Source organism: Syzygium oleosum, unplaced genomic scaffold (genome assembly GCF_021117445.2).
Source record: "Syzygium oleosum isolate NSW1041296 unplaced genomic scaffold, Sole_v2.1 Sole_v2.02, whole genome shotgun sequence".
NCBI lineage: Eukaryota > Viridiplantae > Streptophyta > Magnoliopsida > Myrtales > Myrtaceae > Syzygium > Syzygium oleosum.
The window spans coordinates 6,484,674-6,505,133 of record NW_026607486.1 but is presented as its reverse complement, the minus strand read 5'-3'; the positions used below and the strand labels follow the sequence as shown (position 1 = coordinate 6,505,133).

The window sequence follows — 20,460 nt, the reverse complement described above, 5'->3', positions numbered from 1 at the left end:
TTTTTAAAAATAAAAATATTAAAAATTCGAAATTATTTTTTTGCTTGAGATAAAATCATGGGATTGAAATCATTTTTCAAATGAGATCCAAACACCATAAAACATTTACGATCACATATCACCAAACAAAGGAAAACTAACTATTTTCTTGAAAAATGATTTTTTGAAAAATATTTTCCAAAAGTGTTATGCTTTTCCGTGAAACAAACGCACTCGAGAAGGAATCTATTCTTTTTCTCTTTTGTGCAAGCGATTATTTTTTAAAATAAATGTTTTTCGTATGGTTACTTTTTCTCGAAACGAACGCACTTGAAATACCCATCTATTCTTCCATTCGAAACATCTCCGGTTATAAGCTTTAAGCTTTGTGAAAGCAAACAGTATCACCTTACTGCGCTTTTAAGTACCCAAAAGGCATGGGTCAACATTCAGCAAGTACGAGCTGCAAGAGAACGGTTGCGATTTTCTCAGTCTAGTGGTGGGGAAAATGAAATATCCCCAAAAGAAAACCCATCAACTCCACAATGCCAGTGTTAATTACACAGCATCAACCGATACAGTTCCATTATGATGGTTGCAATTTTCTCAGTCTAGTGGTGGGAAAATTACCAAAAAAGTCTTAAACCGATTACAATTGCTCGGACTTTCATATGTTTGGTTCGTAAAAACTGATTAATCGCCAAAAGGATTTTCCGATCAAAAAACATTTATGTATAAAATTAGGAAAATGAATTTCTTAATCTAAGAAGGTGAAAACACTTTCTGGAATTGCTTCACTTGACTTTTTATTTTAATATTTTATTCTTTTCTTTTTTTTTTTTTTAAAAATATTAAAAATTCGAAATTATTTTTTTGCTTTAGATAAAATCATTGGATTGAAATCATTTTCCAAATGAGATCCAAACACCAAAAAACATTTTCGATCACATATCACCAAACAAAGGAAAACTAACTATTTTCTGGCGATTTTCCGGAAAACATTTTCCAAAACGTTACATTTTCCATGAAACAAACGTGACCCTAAAAGGAATCTATTCTTTTTCTCTTTTTGTGCATGCGATTATTTTTTAAATAAATGTTTTTCCTATGGTTACTTTTTCTCGAAACGAACGCACTTGAAATACCCATCTATTCGTCCATTAGAAACATCTCCAGTTATAAGCTTTAAGCTTTGTGAAAGAAAACGGTATCATCTTACTACGCTTTCAAGTACCCAAAAGGCATGGGTCAACATTCAGCAAGTACGAGCTGCAAGAGAAGGGTTTCCCTAATATGGAAAAATGAAATATCCCCAAAAGAAAACCCATCAACTCCACAATGCCAGTGTTAATTACATAGCATCAACCGATACAGTTCCATTATGATGGTTGCGATCTTCTCAGTCTAGTGATGGAAAAGTTATGAATAACCAAAAAAGGTTTATGACTAAATTAGCACTAATGCAAAAGGTTTAGGACTTTTTTAGCACTTTTCCCGCCAATTCAGTCCTAAACCTCTTTTTTTTTTGCCGATTCAGTTCTAAACCTTTTGCAATTGTGCCAATTCAGTCCATCCGGCGTTGACATGGACGCTGGCCGGCTAACATGGCAATATTTTAATTTTTTTTTTCGAATTTTATTTCCTTTCTCTTTTTTTTGTTCTTTTCCTTCTTTCTCCTGGCTAGTCCGACTAGGGGGAGGCTCGCCGGCGAGGTGACCTCGCCGGCCACTGGGGAGGCTCGCCCTCGCCGGCACTAGGGAGGGCGAGCTTCGCCCAGCTCTGATGAGGGCGGAGCTCGCCATGGCTGGGCGAGCTCTACCCTCGCCGCCATTGGGCGAGCTCGACCTCGCCCAGATCTGGCGAGGTCGAGCTTCGCCATGGCTGTGGGTGAGGTCAAGCTTGCCCAGCCATGGCGAGCTCCGCCCTCACCTCGCCTAATGACGGCGAGGTCTCGTTGGCCCTAGCCCCTGGCCGGTCCGGGGGAAGAAGGAAAGGCCGAAAAAAAAAACATAGAAAGGAAAAAAAAAATTTCAAGCTCCGCCCTCACCTGTGTCGGCGAGGGCGAGCCTCGCCGTCGCATAGCCATGGCGAGGCTTGACCTCGCCAGATCTGGGCGAGGTCGAGCTCGCCCAGCGGCGGCGAGGGCAAAGCTCGCCATGGCTAGGCAAGCTCGACCTTGCCCAGCCATGGCGAGCTCCACCTCGGCCCTCACCAATGCCGGCGAGGTCGAGGCCTCGCCGTCACACAGCCATGGCGAGGTTAGACCTTGCCATATCCGGGTGAGGTCGAGCTTGCCTAGCCATGGCAAGCTCCGCCCTTGCTTGAGCTGGGCGAGGCTCGCCCTCGCCGGCGAGCCTCCCCCCGGCCAATCCGGCTAGGGGAAAGAAGGAAAAGAAAAAAAAAGAGAAAGGAAAAATAATTCGAAAAAATAAAAAATAAAATATTAAAATATTATCATGTCAGCCGGTCGGCACCGGACAGCGTCCACATCAGCGCCGGCCAGCCAAAAGTGGCCGGATAGACTGAATTGACACAATTATAAAAGGTTTAGAACTGATTGCAAAAAAAAAAAATTTAAAATTGAATTGACACAATTGCAATAGGTGTAGGACTTTTTTTGTAATTTTCCCGTCTAGTGATATTCAATACAAGATGAAATTGGCTACTTCTCTCATTCTTCATAGGGGATTATTGCTCCCCTCATCTCATGATTCAACATCAATCCAGTATATATCATTCCTATCAGGACAAGGTATCGTTACCTTCGCATGAACAAAATCACAACAAAATCACGCATGTCATTGGTGCTACACATCCAGACGGTGCGAAAAAAGAAAAACGTTTTGACACAGGCTAAGATCAGCAAGTAAAATGTTATTTGCGAGAGCACATTCCGGCTCATTATACTCAAACACAAGGAGAAAACAGTGCCAAACACAAAATTGCTAGCTCTAAGTTACATAATTATTACAGGAACTCAAAAAAGGAAGAAGAAAAACACCTACATTGGCACAGATACCAACACGAAACATCAAATTTGCCCTCCAAAGGAAATTTTTCTAACAAAAAAAAAACCATAGCATCAACGGTTAATTGGAGTATGCATTCAATCAACAATCCTATTCACCGCATCACGGGACATCACCAATGTGTTGTGTAGCAGGATGCTGTATACATTAAGGCCCTGCAAACACATATCATCATATTACAGTTATTGAACCGAATGACCCCCTTTAGAGAACGTAACAATGTGCCCAACAAAGCGTTACTACCAAGTGCTATAACTGATATCGTAGAATAAAGTGATCTTGCCAGATTTTCAGGCCATAAGCGATCAAACAACTTCCGAAATAGGAAACTACTTTACATGCCTAGAGATGTGGAATGGTGAACAAGGCGGTCTAGACATGAAAGTAGAATTATTTGTTCCATATACAACCTGATGGTTTTCCTAATCATCACTAGAAGTTATCATAAGAGAAAATATACAGAGACACTCCTTCCTGCAATATTGTCACTATTTCCATATCTCGTAAGACCAAAAGTACCAACAATTGATCGTATATTAGTCCATATCCTGCGACGATATGATATGAACCTATGATCACCAGACAAGCTTGGAGCATGTCCTTCAGAAAAAAGATTTTATCAACTGCATCAATAAAGTCGAAAGAGGATATGCCTAAAATACCAACAGACACGTATATATAAATTTTGGGCAAGACAACCTGAATGACAATGTTCTTTCCCCAAGGAGCATCCCAAAGAAAAAATGAGTTGGATAGAATATGGGAACTGATCTGAATGGGAACATTGACCTGCTCCCTCCAGAAATGGAGTGAGCAATGCCCACTAAGTAGCACTGCCACAACTTGGCTTCCATCTCCTTCCAATGGAAAAGCCCTCCATTTTCACTCCCTTCAATTTCCGTTACTCTCAACAATAGGAGAGAATATAGTCCCTCATATTCATTCCTCCACCTCCATTCTCGTTAAAATTCATGCATTCTCAGACCCAAACACAGTGTAAGAAAACATTCTAGTATGCAATATCAAGCCTACCTAAATCAATTTCAACAATGCAAAATCTAAAACCAGAAGGTAAACTTACTATAGAGGGTAACACGTTGACGTAGTGTTGATTCTGCGCAGCCAATTTCAGCTTCTCATTGATGGGACCACCATCCACAACCAGAATTTTCTTAGTGTTCTCCATTTGCTCGACATAGTTTACGATGTTCTTTGTCTTGTGTGTTGGGATCTCCACATCGTCAAATACCAGAAGCTGTGCAATTTTCAATAGCCAGGAAATACTATATCAAATATACAGCATAGATAGAGAAAAGAAAAGGAAGATTTCAATATAGAATGGGATCATTTTGAGGCATAGTGGTAATGAAGAGCAGTAAAGAGTTCAACATAACAAGTACCAAAGCAAAAGGTTGCTGAATAGCAAGATGGTAACAAAAATAATCGAATGATTGGGTCTATTTTGAATGTCTTTTACATTTTCTTTTTCTTTAGTGTATGAAGTTTAATTTTACTTAATGTCGAATAACTGAAAGCCCAAAACCTTTCAAAAGACATATTGATATGTACGCCGTTTAGAATTTTTTCCTACTTTGCTAATATAAATTTTTTATTTTTATTTTCAATATCTTGAAGGGAAAGCAAAAGGTTCATATCCAATAAAAACAGACCCTAAATCTCAAGATACTGCTCCTCACAAAAAGGAGAAGGTCATAAGCACAAGGATAATGAAGTAGGCAAGGCACGGACTCTAGGACATTACAAGTAAGACAAACTTGATTACAGAATTATCATCACTGCTTAGATGCCTTGAGTCGAACCCCACAGGTTTACCATATGAAACGATCGACAAGTAAAAAATTGAAGAGCAGTGAGACAGATTCACCTTTCCTTCCCCCGCCCGTGCAGAGAGAGCTATCTTCAGCCCCAGGCGCCTAACCTTTTTATTGATCTTAATGGCATGGCTTCGTGGCTTTGGGCCATGCATTGTAGCACCACCTCTAAACTGTCATCCAAAATTTGCTAGTCATATTTTACATACACCATCTCAGTAAATCAGACCTCTATAACAATTAGGCAAAACATAACCAAACCTGGGGCCCACGCTGAGAACCATGCCTTGCTCGACCAGTGCCCTTCTGTCGCCATGGTTTTTTGCCTGTTCCACTGACCTCACTAATTGTTTTAGTTGAATGCGTACCCTGTAGATCAACCAGTCAACATAATAAAAAATCCCCACAGAAGCTTCTCAGAGCAGTAAACGCATTCAGCATTCTAAAACTCTGAGAAAATAAAATAACTTATTCAATGGGAAGATAGTAGTATATCAATGGTTTCTCATTCTTCTACAATATTTTAGATGCTTCTCAGAGCAGTAAATAAAATTCGAAGTGTTATTCAGTAGATCAAGCTATGCCATGAATTAATTTACAGAAAATACAGACACCAGATTTCAGAGTGCGTAAGATTGTTGTACAAAACCTGTTGTCGTTTTGCAAGCTGCCATCTCACAACACGATGAATAATATCTTTTCTTATAGGTACATCAAAAACATCTCCAGCAAGACTTTGCAAGCTGCCATCTCACAACCCCAACGATGAATAATATCTTTTCTTATAGGTACATCAAAACACCATATACTCAGCTAAGACCAACATCTAAAACAAAGCCCGGTTATCTTCACTTCACTTAAACCCAAGCCCCCCCCCCCCCCCCCCCCCTCCCCTTTCCCTTTTCTCCTCCCCCCCCCGCGCCCCCCCCCACAGCTTAAGCTCGCAACTACAAACTCCAAAAAAAGAACTTACGGGGGTTTGTGGGGGGGGGGGGGGAGGGGGGGGTTTAGGGGTTTTTTAAAATTTTTTAAATTTCAAATACAAAAACAAAACCCCCCGAGGCCCCTTCGAAGAAACCAAAAAAAACAAAAAAAAAAAAAAAAAAAAAAAAAAAAAAAACAAAAAAAAAACCCCCCCCCAAAAAAAACCACACCTTTTAATTTTTTTTTTTTTTTTTTTTTTTTTTTTTTTTTTTTTTTTTTTTTTTTTTTTTTTTTTTTTTTTTTTTTTTTTTTTTTTTTTTTTTTTTTTTTTTTAAATATTATTTTTTTTTTTTTTTTTTTTTTTTTTTTTTTTTTTTTAATTTTTTTTTTTTTTTTTTTTTTTTTTTTTTTTTTTTTTTTTTGAAAAAAATATGGGGGTTTTTATCAAGCCCTTATCTTCACCAAGAAAGTTCGTCACTGGAATTACAAGGTCCTGGTAAAGTCCTGAAAGAACGTCTTATGAGTATAATACTACGGCGAATAAGCAGAATGCTGATATCTCCCATTGAAAAGCAAATATAACGGATAAGCCACTATAGAATATCCTGCATTCACTTAACAATCATGAAAATCATTTTAATACATGAAATATTCAAGGAAATATATTCTTGAGAACTCTTATAACATTATTAGTTCTGCAAGACATTTCAAACCACTGGACCAATTCATGCTTTGCCTTGTTTCCTAAGCAATTCGTGGCTTATTTTTCTACATTTCAAGTTGCATTTCCAAGGGCTATCGACACATGTAAAAGATAGTCATTATAATTCTCTGTATCTTTTACAAGAAAGACACTGTAAAGCACATTTCATCCATACCTATCTCGCGATCAGGCACGATTACTTCCTTCTTGGACAATAAGTCAGAAGGGAAGTCAGCTTCACCATTAGGAGTCAGTATTGAGGTTGATAGCCTTCGACGACCAAAGAAAAAAGCACCGTCCTACACACAGTTACATAAAACACACCCCGATGTCAAGAGTCAAAGCTAAGGATGGCCTTATCTCATGTTCATCAATCAACTGCTATACTCTAGACAGTAGAAAGTAAGACAACCCAAGTCTGCTTCTTCAATAGGAAGAAACCACTAAGGTTATAGAGCAAAGCCGAGAGCACATTCAAAGACAAATAATAAAGAAATTGAAACATCCAAAATTATGATTTCACTCGCAATACACCATCGAAAGCATTTGATCTAGTAAAATCCGCGGAGCAAAGAGCCATTCGCGGCCGAAACCGAGCCGACATGCCTCCACTGGCCCAACGGCTCGAGCGACCGCAACACCCTCCTGGAAATCGACAATGCCGCCATGTCCCTAACTTCGTCGGGAACCGTCACCTCCTCCTCATCTGCCGCCAAGCAGAACAAAGCAACAGCCGCCATAAGAACGAAACTTCCACCGCTTTCCCTGAATCATTTCCAGCATCGCACACGCTCGAATCGGCGAATACATCCGGATGCATTCACCGGGAAACGGGAAAGCCGGCGGGTCGATTCAGCTGAAACCCAACAGAGTTCAGGCTTAAGCGAGCAAGCGAGCGAGAGAGAGAGATTACCGGAAGCTCCGTGCGGCGGCGGGAGGCGGTGATGGACTAACGGCTGAGCTGCAGGAGAGAGAGAAACCCCAGCCAAGTTTTCAAAAACCCTGCTTTGCTCAGATTGGACTATTCAGTATTCACCTCTAAAAGCCCATCAAAGAAAGGATTATGGGGCGGGCCGGAGTTGGTGTTGGGCGTTAAAGTCTTGCTCATATTTACTTATTTTTCGTATTCTTGTATTTTCTCTCACTCGTGCAACTATCTGATTTAGGTCATCGAACTGAATGATGAATTTAAAAAAGAAAAGGAGATATCTATTCAATTTCTTTTCGAAAAAGAAAGGAATAAAGAGAAGAAAAGTTTCCAATTTAACGAATGCGCACGTGAAGATATTGATGAACACACGAAGAGTTAATGGTATTTCACAGCTAATCAATTGAGCAGCGGCTTGTAGACTCCCTGGAAAGGAATCCTGACATAAGAAGTCCAATGGGAGCAATACTGAAAATGGCAATTCTTAAAAAAAACACCGATATTGAGATCGGATAAAACAATATGATAACTAAAAGGAATTACTGAATAACTTGGTGAAACTGATATAACGCTGTGGATAAATGAGTATCTCCTCTAAATGGAAAAATATTTTCTATGAAAATAAGTTTCGTCCCATCTGCCAAAGCTTGAAGAATTCTCGAAGGATCGGCATATTCAGGACCAATACGATGTCGTATTCCCGTAGATATTTCTCTTTCTCAAGAGTCAAAACAAGTAAGAACATCACCATGATTCCATATACTTCTTTTACAGATTTCAATCTAGAAAAAGAATTTTTATCTTATGCTTTTGTTGTATCAGGTCTTTTGGACATTTTTGCCCTAGCCTAAAGCTTAGGCCCGAACCAAAAAGGACGAGCCAAAGCCCAAGAGCCTTTTCCTTCTTGTTTAGACACATAACAAAGCAATTTTCAAACTAGTATCAAGTTTTTATCCAATCATCAAGAGCCACTTAGAGGTGAGCAGTTCCGGTTCCTTATAGGTTCTACCTGGAACCTAGAACCTACTATCGAGTACAAGTTCCTCATTTTTTGAAACCTGGAACCTACCCGTCGAAACTTGGAACCTGGAACCTATCCTGTCACAGGTTCCAAGATAAGTTCCAAAGTCTAATAGGTTCTTTTTTTATTTCATTTTTAATTAAACGAAACGAAAATGAATGCAACAATACTAAAGAAGCTTGTCATTTACCAAAGAGAATACAAAAACTAGTTTTCCTGGCATTATGGTTCAAATAAATACAATTAAAATGAGAAATCATTGCGTGAATCGATACTAGGGGTGAGTGGTTCCATGTTTCGTATAGGTTCCACCTGAAACCTACCCATAAAAATAGGTTCTTCATTTTTTGAAATTTGGAACCTACCTTATCAAAAGTTCCAGGTTGGTTCTAGGGTCTATTCAGGTTTCATCTGTATTATTAATTGAACAATTGCAATAAATCATCACTTTTAATGACCATCACTTGTTGTTATGATCTACTGACCACAACTTATATTTAGACATACGAAGAATATGAAACATTAACAAGTCATAAAATGAAAGCTCGGACTAGTGATTTCAGATTATACACTCATCATCTAATGCCATGAAACACCACATGATCATATAAAAATATAGACCAAGAAAAAACACAAAAAACTTACTTAGGTTTCAAGTTCCAGGTTCCAGATTCTAGATATGTGTACTTAGAACCTGGAACCTACCCGTTGAAATAGGTTTCCCAATTTTTAGAACCTGGAACCTACCCTGCATATCTTGAAACCTAGAACCTACAGGTTCCTATCGGTCAGGTTCTCAGGCTCCAGGGTAGAACCCGAAACCATGCTCACCCCTAAAGCCACTTCACATAAAAAGAGTGGAGAAAAAACTAACGCAGATAAAGATAAAACTTAATTATTAAAATACTTGTGATATCAATTATTCAACATAAGTTATTTATGATGTTGAAAATTATACATTAAAAGGCGAAAAAAAAAATTTCGAGTCAATTTATGAAGCTTAAAAGTATGTTTTGCTAATTGGGGAAAAATAGTGACAAATAGAGAAGTCGAAATCAATTACTAGATATGTTTGTTAAAATGCAATCTATCTATGATATCAACAGCAGATATAAAAATAGTTAAGTTCAGGAATATCAACACTGGTTCACTAGTTCAGCCATCATGGAAGCTACAGAAGTGTTGGAGAAGTTACTGAAGCAATTGTTGCTTCCCATCATGCTCCGTGACCCAGTTGTTAATTGGGTTTTATCTTACATTATTACTTTGAAATTTTGTGCTTGGTCCTATATCAACATTCTCTAATTTGGGTTATATAGATGCACCTAGAAAGTGGCCTTGGACCTCAAATTGATCATTGGAGGGATAAGGACACTAGGAGTGCCATAACTTTTATACGGCGCTCACTTGAGTGTCATAACTTTTTTTTGGCTCACTTGACTGCCACATCGGAGTAAAATAGATTATTTGAGTGCCACTTCCGGCGAAAATAGATCACTTGAGTGCCATTTCCAGCAAATGGATTGACATGAATTTTTTAATTAATTTTTCAATCTGACGTGGATTTTTTAATGTAATTTTATTTTATTTTATTCATTTTTTTAATTTTAATTTTTTTTCTTTTTTCAAGGTTGGCGAGGGTCATCGGTGACCCTTGCCGGCGGTCGCCTCACCTGTGGCCATGAAGACTCTCGCCAAATCCGGCAAGGTCGCCTCGCCCGCGACCGCGAACGCCCTTGGCGAGGCCATCATGGCCTCACTGGTGGCGGGCGCGGCGGCGAAGGCTCTCGCCAGATCCGGCGAGGCCGCCTTGCCCATGGCTGCGAAAACCCTTGGCAAGGCCATCGCGGCCTTGCTAGCGTGGACGAAGTGGCAAGGCCCTCGCCCGCAGCGGTGAAGGTTTTCACCAGATCTGGCGAGGCCGCCTCGCCCACGGTCGGCGAGACAGCCTTCGCGGCCTCGCCCAGGGCCTTCGTGGCCAAGGGCATGGCGGCCCTTTCCCAATCTGTGCGAGGCCTTCATAGCCGGAATTGAAAAAAAAAATTTGCAAAAATAAAAAAATAAAAAAAATTAATAATAAAAAAATTCAAAAAATCAAAAAAATATTAAAAAATTATCAACGTCAGCTCCGGCGAAGCCACATCAGATTTTCCGGCTGCCAAATGGCATTTGGCACTCAAGTGATTACTTTTTCAAATTTTTGGCACTTAAGTGAGTCAAAAAAAAGTTATGACATTCAAGTGAGCGCTGTACAAAAGTTATGGCACTTCGAGTGTCCTTATCCCATCATTAGAGGTCAAGAACTGACTATTATCTACATCTAGAGGATAGCTATTGGAAGATGATTCCGGAGAAAGTTTTTTTTTTTTTTTTTCACTAAATCTTGGACAAACACTATGCAATTTAATTTATTTCTTGGATATTTCTTGGACAAACACTATGTTATTAATTTACACATCTTATATTTGTTCTTAAATAAAGATGAGGGTGAGCATTTTATCGTGCATTTCAATTCTTGAATGTGAATCTTGGGTAATACATATTGGCAAAAATTGTGACTAGAGTTTAGATTTGGCAAATAATGTTTTCTTTGCGTCGAATTTAAAGCCAGATGCAAATCAAATTATCGGAGAACACCACCATATGAGGTAGATATGTTTGTTTCTAAAATCATATTCTAATTATTTTTCCTGAAAAGATCACTATAGGAGATGACTATCTCGGACTATTAAAATGAGACATTGGAACTAAGTCTTTTTTGGTCGAAACATTGGAACTAATTAATTTGCCACAAAATATAACAATATGAGACGGATATATTTTCCTTTAAAGAAAAGATTCGACAAGTAATTAATTTGTCACAAAAAATGCCAATTTAAGGCAATTTGTTTGCTCTTAAAGGGAGTTATAAAAGCAAAAGGATTTGAGAGGTTCTGAATTTTTTAAAAGAAAAAGGAATTAGTGTATTAAAAAGAAGTCTTAAAATTTGTCACGAAAGTGTAATTTATTCTTATAACTTTTCAAAAGTGTAATTAAGCCCTAAAACTTATTACGAAAGTGCAATCGAGTTATAAAACTTTCAAAAAGTGCAATCTAATCCTAGAACTTATCAAATTGGTCCAATCAAGTCATTCCGTTGTAGGACTCGATTACACTTTCATGATAAATTTTAAAACTTGATTGTACCTTTTGAATGTTTGATGACTCCATTGTATTTTCATGATAAGTTTTAGGATTTTTGGTGCACTTATCGCGTAAATTTTTTTTTTAAAGATTAATCTACCCTAACACAAATATTTCGTATTTCCAGAACATTTTCCCCTTCTTATTTACCAACGAACCGACCTTTTGAAACGCGGGAACACCCCCAAGACCCACCAGAGTTGATTTCCTCGGATGCTCCGAAAAATCCTCAAAGCCGAACGCAGTAAAGGCAGCGGGAGATTCAGACATGACCCAAGAAGCGCTCCAAGCGCCACGGGGCCATGAGTTCGCTCAGAAGCATTGCGAAACACCCGAGCATCTGCCTGATCGATCCCTCCACCACCCTCCGAGAGCTCCTGCAAATCCACGCCCACCTCCTCCTCGGCGGCCTCCTCAACGAGCCCCAGTTCTTGGGCCAATTCGTCGCCGCCGTCGCCCTCAGGAACCCCGAGAACCTCGAGCACTCCAGCCGGGTCCTCGACCGATGCGAGAACCCGACTCTGTTCGGCTTGAATTCCATGATCAGGGTCCACTCCAAGAGCCCGACCCCGCAGAAGAGCTTCAGCTACTACAACAGGATTCGGCGCTGCGGCTTGTTGCCGGACAATTGCACTTTCAATTTCTTGGTCCGCGCGTGCGCGCAGCTTCCGGCGCGTGGCGTGGGGGAATCGGTCCACGGCGCGCTTGTGAGACATGGGTTCGCGGGCGACCCGCATGTTCAGAGTGGTTTGATTATTATGTACAACGAGATGGGTAGTTTAGAATCGTGTCGTAGGGTGTTTGGAGGGATTCTTGATCGTGACGTGGTGTGTCAGACGGCAATGCTGAGTGCTTCCGCCAAGTATGGCGATGTCGCGTTCGCTAAGCAGCTGTTTGACGAAATGCCCGAGAGAGATACTGTTGCTTGGAATGCGATGATTGCAGGGTATGCCCAGTGTGGGGAATCGAGGGAGGCCTTGAATTTGTTCCATGAGATGCAACTGGAAGGTGTGAAGGTCAATGAGCCTTCTTTGGTTCCGGTTCTATCTGCGTGCACTCAATTAGGTGCGCTGGATCAAGGGAGGTAGGCTCATGTATATATTAAAAAGAGCAGGCTTCGGATGACGTTGACGCTAGGAACTGCATTGATTGATATGTATGCCAAATGCGGTGACATGGATAAGGCCATGGAGGTCTTCTGGGGGATGAAAGAAAGGAATGTTCGTTGGGATTTTAGTATCCAAAATCCATAAATTGTGAATGAGAAGTGTAGATGGAAATAGTCCCATATTGGATAGAAGTTGTAATGGGAGATGGTTTATTTAGATGAGCCTCTCAAATAGGTTTGGGCCCCAAGGGGTACTCCACTTTTGTGGAAGGGAGAGGACCTACGCCAAGCTAGGTCGGTCCCCTCCGCACACGCGCCGTCCATCCGGCCGGGTCCATTCCATCAATTTTTATTTTTTCCCAAATAGACATGTTTTGTTAGAAATTATTTATTTATTTATTTTGGACAAACAAACATGTCTGTTCATGAGGTTCGATTCGCCCGAACGAAAAAGCTGGCTCGGATCGGGTCATCGGTTTTATTTTTCCCGAACAGACATGTTCAGTTCTTAGAAGTTAATTTTTTCTTCGGACAGACATGTTAGCTCGTGACCGATAACCGTCTGTCAATCGAACGAATTTGTTCGGTTCTTGGTGACTGTTCAATCCCATCTATAACTGAACAGGCTCTTCGTGACTATTCATTTTTTCGAACATATATTTTCGCATTCTCGGCATTCTCTACCCCGCGAGCCATTTTTTCGCATAATCATTGTTCTTCTTCATTGTCATTCGTGCGATTATTCCGCAAACTTGCATTCGAAGGTTTCCCTTGAAGAAGTACCGCTTCATTGGATAGGCGATCCGTTCTATCCTGGGAGGCAATTGTTCAACAACCTTGGGTACCGATAGATGGGACAAATTGTCTTAAGGACACAACGTGAATTCGTTGGGCTCGGATCATTCGTCAAATTCGGATTACTCATTTCAGGTTTGTCGAACAACTTTATTTTGCACATACGAACACTTACATCTCAACAATTTCAGGACAATTTGATCGTGTTTGTATAATTGTATTTCTCAATCATTTCTGTCTTCGTGTCAGAAATGGCTACAACATCAATGACGCCTATTGCGTCTGTTCCGACTCATGGAGAGAAGCCGGAAAAATTCAATGGGGCTGACTTCAAGAGATGGCAACAGAAGATGTTGTTCTATCTCACCACTTTGAACTTGGCAAGGTTCCTCATGGAGGATGCTCCGAAGTTGGATGAAGGAGAGACAAACAAAGAAAATGTTGCTGCTGTAGATGCATGGAAGCATTCTGACTTCCTGTGTCGCAACTATATCCTCAATGGTCTAGACAATTCCCTCTACAACGTCTATAGTCCGCTGAAAATGGCTAAGGAGTTGTGGGAAAGTTTGGACAATAAATACAAAACGAAAGATGCTGGGTTGAAGGAATTCATCATCGGCAAATTTCTAGACTTCAAGATGGTAGATTCTAAAACAGTCTTGAGTTAAGTTCAAGAACTTCAAGTGATCATGCATGACATTCATGCTGAAGGTATGATGATTAGTGAATCAATTCAAGTGGCTGCTTTCATTGAAAAGTTGCCACCGTCTTGGAAAGATTTCAAGAACTATCTCAAATACAAGAGAAAGGAATTATCACTTGAAGCCTTAATTGTTCGATTGAGGATAGAGGAAGACAATAGGAATTTCGAGAAGAAAGTTGGCAGCAATCTGGCGGTCTCAAGGGCTAACGTTGTTGAAGAAGGATAAAAAACCAACAAGAAGAGGAAAAACTATGGATAGGGATCCACCCAAGGCCTGAAAAAATTCATTGGCAAATGCTACAATTGTGGAAAGTCTGGACATCGTGCCAAAGACTGTAGAGCCAAGAAAAAAAAGATGACTCAGGCGACTGTGGTGGAACAGATTTCCAATGGTGTTGATGATATCAATCTTACTGCTATGATATCCGAGTGCAACATGGTGGGAAACCCCAAAGAGTGGTGGATTGATACTAGAGCAACTCGTCATATATGCGCCAATAAATCTATGTTCTCATCATACATGCCTATGGAAGGTGATGAAAAACTCTACATGGGTAATTCATCAACCTCTAAGGTTGAAGGTGTTGGAAAGGTTGCTTTGAAGATGACATCTGGGAAAGTTGTGACATTAAACAATGTGCTACATGTGCCAGACATACGTAAGAATTTAATGTCCGGATCTCTTCTTAGCAAGAATGGTTTCAAGTTGGTGTTTGTATCTAATAAGTTTGTACTCTCCAAAAATGAGATATATGTAGGAAAGGGTTACCTTAGTGATGGTCTATTCAAGTTGAATGTAATGACTGTTGTACCCAATGATGTTATGAATAAAGTTGTTTCTGCTTATGTGCTTGAGTCTCCTAATTTATGGCATGCTAGACTAGGACATGTTAATTATAAGTCAATAAAGAAATTAATCAACATGGGGTTATTGCTAAAATTCGACTGTCCAAGTGAAAAATGCCAAGTATGTGTTGAATCAAAATTTTCTAAGCCTCCTTTTCATTCTATAGATAATAGAATCACAGAACCTTTAGATTTAATACACACAGACATTTGTGATTTGAAAGCAATACCGTCAAGAGCTGGTAAGAAATATTTTATAACGTTTATAGATGACTGCTCGAGGTATTATTATGTTTATTTGCTTAGTAGCAAAGATGAGGCTGTGAATGCTTTTAGAACTTATAAGTCCGAAGTTGAAACTCAGTTAAATAAGAAAATTAAGATGATAAGAAGTGACAGAGGAGGTGAATATGAATTTCCTTTTGAAAAAATTTGTTCTGAGTTTGGTATTATTCACCAAATTACTCTTCCTTATGCGCCACAAGTTAATGGAGTGGCGGAAAGGAAAAACCTGTCTTTAAAGGAAACAATGAATGCATTGTTGAATAGTTCCGGTTTACCACAGAATTTGTGGGGGGAAGCTGTTTTGACGGCGAATTTTATTTTGAATAGAGTAACCCACAGAAAGACATAACAAACTCCCTATGAGAAGTGGAAAGGTAGAACGCATAATTAAAAAATATCTCAAAGTGTGGGGGTGCCTAGCTAAGGTTGTGATTCCTAAACCTAAAAAGGTTAAAATAGGACCGAAAACCGTTGATTGTGTCTTTATTGGATATGCTATTGATAGTAATGCATATCGATTTCTTGTTCATAAGTCTGAGGTCCCCGATATATATGTTAATACGATCATTGAGTCAAGGGATGCTTCGTTCTTTGAAAATATATTTCCGTATAACATAGTATATGAGCCAATTAACAATGATAAGAGGCCTCGGGATACTATACCTAAAAGCGATCCTATAGAGGATGAACCTAGACGTAGTAAAAGACAAAGAACTTTTAAGTCATTTGGAAATGATTTTCTAACATATTTGTTAGAGAATGAGCCTCAGATCTTTAAAGAGGCAATAACATCCCCAGAAGCCCCGTTCTAGAAAGAAGCTATCAATAGTGAAGTTGAATCCATCTTGTCAAATCATACATGGGAATTAGTTGACCTCCCTCCTGGTAATAAACCACTACAATGTAAGTGGATTTTCAAGAGGAAAACAAAAGCGGATGGTACTATTGATAAATATAAAGCTAGGCTTGTGGTAAAAGGATACAAGCAACGAGAAGGCCTTGATTATTTTGATACTTATTCACCTGTTACTAGAATTACATCTATAAGGATGCTAATTGCCATAGCAGCGGCGTATAGGCTTGAAATCCATCAAATGGATGTTAAAACGGCTTTCTTAAATGGGGATTTGAAAGAAGAAATATATTTGGAACAACCCGAAGGGTTCATTGTTCCAAGACAAGAGAAGAAAGTATGTTGGCTTATCAAGTCACTCTATGTATTGAAACAAGCACCAAAACAATGACATGCTAAATTCGACCAAGTCATGTTGTTGAATGGTTTTAAGATTAATGAGTGTGATAAATGTGTATATGTTAAGAACACTCATAATGGTTTTGCTATTTTGTGCTTGTATGTAGATGACATGCTTATAATGGGTAGCAATAGTGCGGTTGTCAATACGACCGAACGAATACTCACAAGTAAATTTGATATGAAAGATATGGGGGTCGCAGATGTTATTTTAGGAATTAAAATTCACAAGACATCTGGAGGATTAGCTCTATCACAGTCCCATTATATTGAGACGATTCTTGGAAAGTGCAAGAATCTAGACATTGTACCAGTAAAGACTCCGATAGATTTTAATTTACATCTTTCAAAGAATACTGGTGAAAGCAAAGCTCAAAATGAGTATGCTAGTATACTAGGCAGTCTACTGTATGTCATGAACTGTACTAGGCTAGACATAGCTTGTGCTGTGAGCAAGCTAAGTCGATTTACAATTAGTCCAAATGAAAATCATTGGAAAGCTATGAAACGTGTATTGGGCTATTTGAAGCACACTCAAAATTATGCTTTGCACTACACATAGTATCCAACGGTACTTGAAGGATACTGTGATGCAAATTGGATAACCGGCACAAGAGACGCAAAATCCATAAGTTGGTATGTGTTTATACTTGGTGAGGGAGCAGTGTCTTGGAAGTCATCCAAACAAACTTGTATTGCAAGGTCTACTATGGAAGCAGAATTCATTGCTTTGGATAAGGCCGATGAAGAAGCTAAGTGGCTTCGAAATTTCCTAGAAGACATTCCTAATTGGTCTAAACCAATGCCAGCTGTGTGCATTCATTGTGATAGTCAAGCGGCACTAGGCAGGGCAAGGAATGTCATGTCTAACGGAAAGTCCCGACATATACGTTGAAGACACGATACTATAAGACAACTACTCTTTAGTGGAATTATCACGATTGACTATGTGAAGTCAAAAGATAATGTTGCAAATCCATTAGCAAAAGGCCTAACTAGAGAGTTGGTTGTAAAAACATCAAGGGGAATGGGTTTAAGGCCTATAAAATAAGTCATCATAGCAGAAACCCTACCTAGTTGACTAGAGATCCCAAGATCTAGGTTCAAAGGGACAACCAGGCGGAGTAGTGTACTGTCAACTCTTACTCATTCCCATATGGAGACGATACTAATATGTGGAGGTTAAGTGTAAGCTTTTAATGATTATGATTCGAGTATGTAATATACCACACAATCAGAAATCACCTATGTGAGTGTGAAGTGAGGGCCACTTCTATGAAGAATTTGAAAGGCCAAATTCTTCAAAGCACCCATGAAACCAGGTTGTGTTCATGGCCAAAACGAACACACCAGTGAGAACCAACTTTGTTTGAGAGATAATTGTGTGATTTCTATTGTCTTAACTTATACCGAAGGTCGACAGTTCAAAGACATCAAGTCTACTGATTGACCGAGTAAGTCCGACAGGTCTCACTAGGGAAAGTTTAAAGCCTCAGACTACTTATCCCAATGCAACGTTCTCTCATGGAATAATCGCACATTGCATCTCATGCATACACGAAGAGTCATGATATCTGAACTTCTCATTCATGTGGGGGATTGTTGGGATTTTAGTATCCAAAATCCATAAATTGTGAATGAGAAGTGTAGATGGAAATAGTCCCACATTGGATAGAAGTTGTGATGGGAGATGATTTATTTAGATGAGCCTCTCAAATGGGTTTGGGCCCCAAGGGGTACCCCACTTTTGTGGAAGGGAGAGGACCTACGCTAAGCTAGGTCGATCCCCCCCACGTGCGCGCTGCCGCCACCGTCCGTCCGACCGGGTCCATTCCATCGGTTTTTATTTTTTTTCCGAACAGGCACGTTTTGTTAGCAATTATTTATTTATTTATTTTGGACAAACAAACATGTCTGTTCGTGAGGTTCGATTCGCCCAAACGAAAAAGCCGGCTCGGATCGGGTCATCGGTTTTATTTTCCCAAACAGATATGTTTGGTTCTTAGAAGTTAATTTTTTCTTCGGACAGACATGTCAGTTCGTGATCGATAACCGTCTGTCAACTGAATGAATTTGTTCAGTTCTTGGTGATTGTTCAATCCCATCTATAACTGAACGGGCTCTTCGTGACTATTCATTTTTTCGAACATATATTTTCACATTCTCGGCATTCTCTACCCCGTGAGCCATTTTTTCACATAATCATTGTTCTTCTTCATTGTCATTCGTGCAATTATTCCACAAACTTGTGTTCGAAGGTTTCCTTTGAAGAAGTACCGCTTCATTGGAAAGGCGATCCGTTCTATCCTGGGAGGCAATTGTTCAACAACCTTGGGTACCGATAGAGGGGACAAATTGTCTTAAGGACACAATGTGAATTCGTTGGGCTCAGATCATTCGTCAAATTCTAATTATTCATTTCAGGTTTGTCGAACAACTTTATTTTGTACATACGAACACTTACATCTCAACAACGTTTACACATGGAGTAGTGCCATGAATGGACTAGCCATGAATGGAGCCGGTAGGGAATGCCTCGAGCTTTTCTCGCTCATGAAGAAAGATGGGGTTCTCCCGAATGAAGTGACGTTTGTGTCGGTATTGAGAGGCTGCAGTGTGGTTGGACTAGTCGAGGAAGGCTGTAAGCATTTTGCCTCAATGACCAAGTTGTATGGAATCCAGCCTGAACTGGAGCATTATGGCTGCATGGTTGATTTGTATGGCCGAGCTGGCTGTTTAAATGAAGCGTTAAATTTCATCAAGGACATGCCGGTGGAGCCTCATGCTGGCGCTTGGGGAGCTTTACTAAATGCATGTAAAATTCACAAGAATATGGAAATAGGCGAGCTTGCCTCAAGAAAGATGGTGGAGCTTGAAGCAAAGAGTCATGGTGCTTATGTGCTTTTGTCCAATATCTACGCTGATAACAAAAGCTGGGAAGATGTAAGCCATGTGCGGCAGGTAATGAAGTCCAGAGGCATGAAGAAGCTTTCGGGCTGCAGTGTTGTAGAAGTTGATGGTGAAGTTCATGAGTTCTTTGTTGGAGATAACTCCCACCAAATGTATAACGAAATTAAAGTGATGTTGGGTGAGATCTTCAGGAGGCTGAGATTATCAGGGTACATGGCCAACATGAACCCCGTTTTGTTCGATATAGAAGAAGAAGAGAAAGAGAATGCTCTGGCTCTACACAGTGAGAAGATTGCCACTGCATTTGGTTTGATCAGATTGAAGAAAGACGTTCCTATAAGAGTTGTTAAAAACCTTAGGATCTGTTGGGATTGTCATGATTTTATGAAAATTGTTTCTCGAACTTTTGATTAGTAAATTGTTGTGAGGGACAATAATAGGTTTCACCATTTCAAGGGTGGTGGGTGCTCTTGCAGGGATTATTGGTGACGATATACAGTTCAGTTGTGCAATTATTATTGGCAGTGTATCTTCTCATGCATTGTTTGTCCATGAATCCAAAGCCAAACATCGAGAGCTTTTTACTGACAAATCATGAACCCATATCAGTCTGTTCTATTTTCACATATCCGGCCACATGAATTTGCAAACAAAAGACTATTCTTTTGTCCTTGACCTCAGGGGCTATTGACCCAGTAAATCAGGTGAAGGCTGCCGATTGAGTTTCACTTTGAAAGCCAATGGCTACATTGAGCAATTCTAGTCTTGTAGATTATGAAGCAGAGAACAAGAACAATATGATCAGGGAGTCAACAAAAACCGCATGGATGAACCCTGATAACCGGTGTTCAATGTCCAATACCTAAGCTTAGCAAGAATGAAATTAATTTCTGCAGTGTAATTGGTGTGTTTTACGCAACCTTGACGCCGACATCTCCAACGGTGGGAAGGGGAAAATGGAC

At 39.8% G+C, this 20,460-nt stretch overlaps 1 protein-coding gene and 1 pseudogene across 1 annotated transcript; one reads left to right on the top strand and one right to left on the bottom strand.

The window, feature by feature from the left end:
• Positions 1-2,836: 2,836 nt before the first annotated feature.
• LOC115667625 (uncharacterized) lies at positions 2,837-5,568 on the bottom strand. Its single transcript, XM_030589189.2, has 5 exons — positions 5,490-5,568; positions 5,102-5,209; positions 4,894-5,013; positions 4,090-4,263; positions 2,837-3,163 (listed from the first exon to the last, which is right to left on the bottom strand). The coding sequence occupies exons 3-5, from the start codon at positions 4,993-4,995 to the stop codon at positions 3,086-3,088; spliced, it is 354 nt and encodes a 117-aa protein (XP_030445049.2). The 5' UTR covers positions 4,996-5,013; positions 5,102-5,209; positions 5,490-5,568; the 3' UTR covers positions 2,837-3,085.
• A 6,317-nt stretch (positions 5,569-11,885) lies between these two features.
• Positions 11,886-20,139, top strand: LOC115664102 (putative pentatricopeptide repeat-containing protein At5g40405; annotated as a pseudogene).
• Positions 20,140-20,460: the final 321 nt, after the last annotated feature.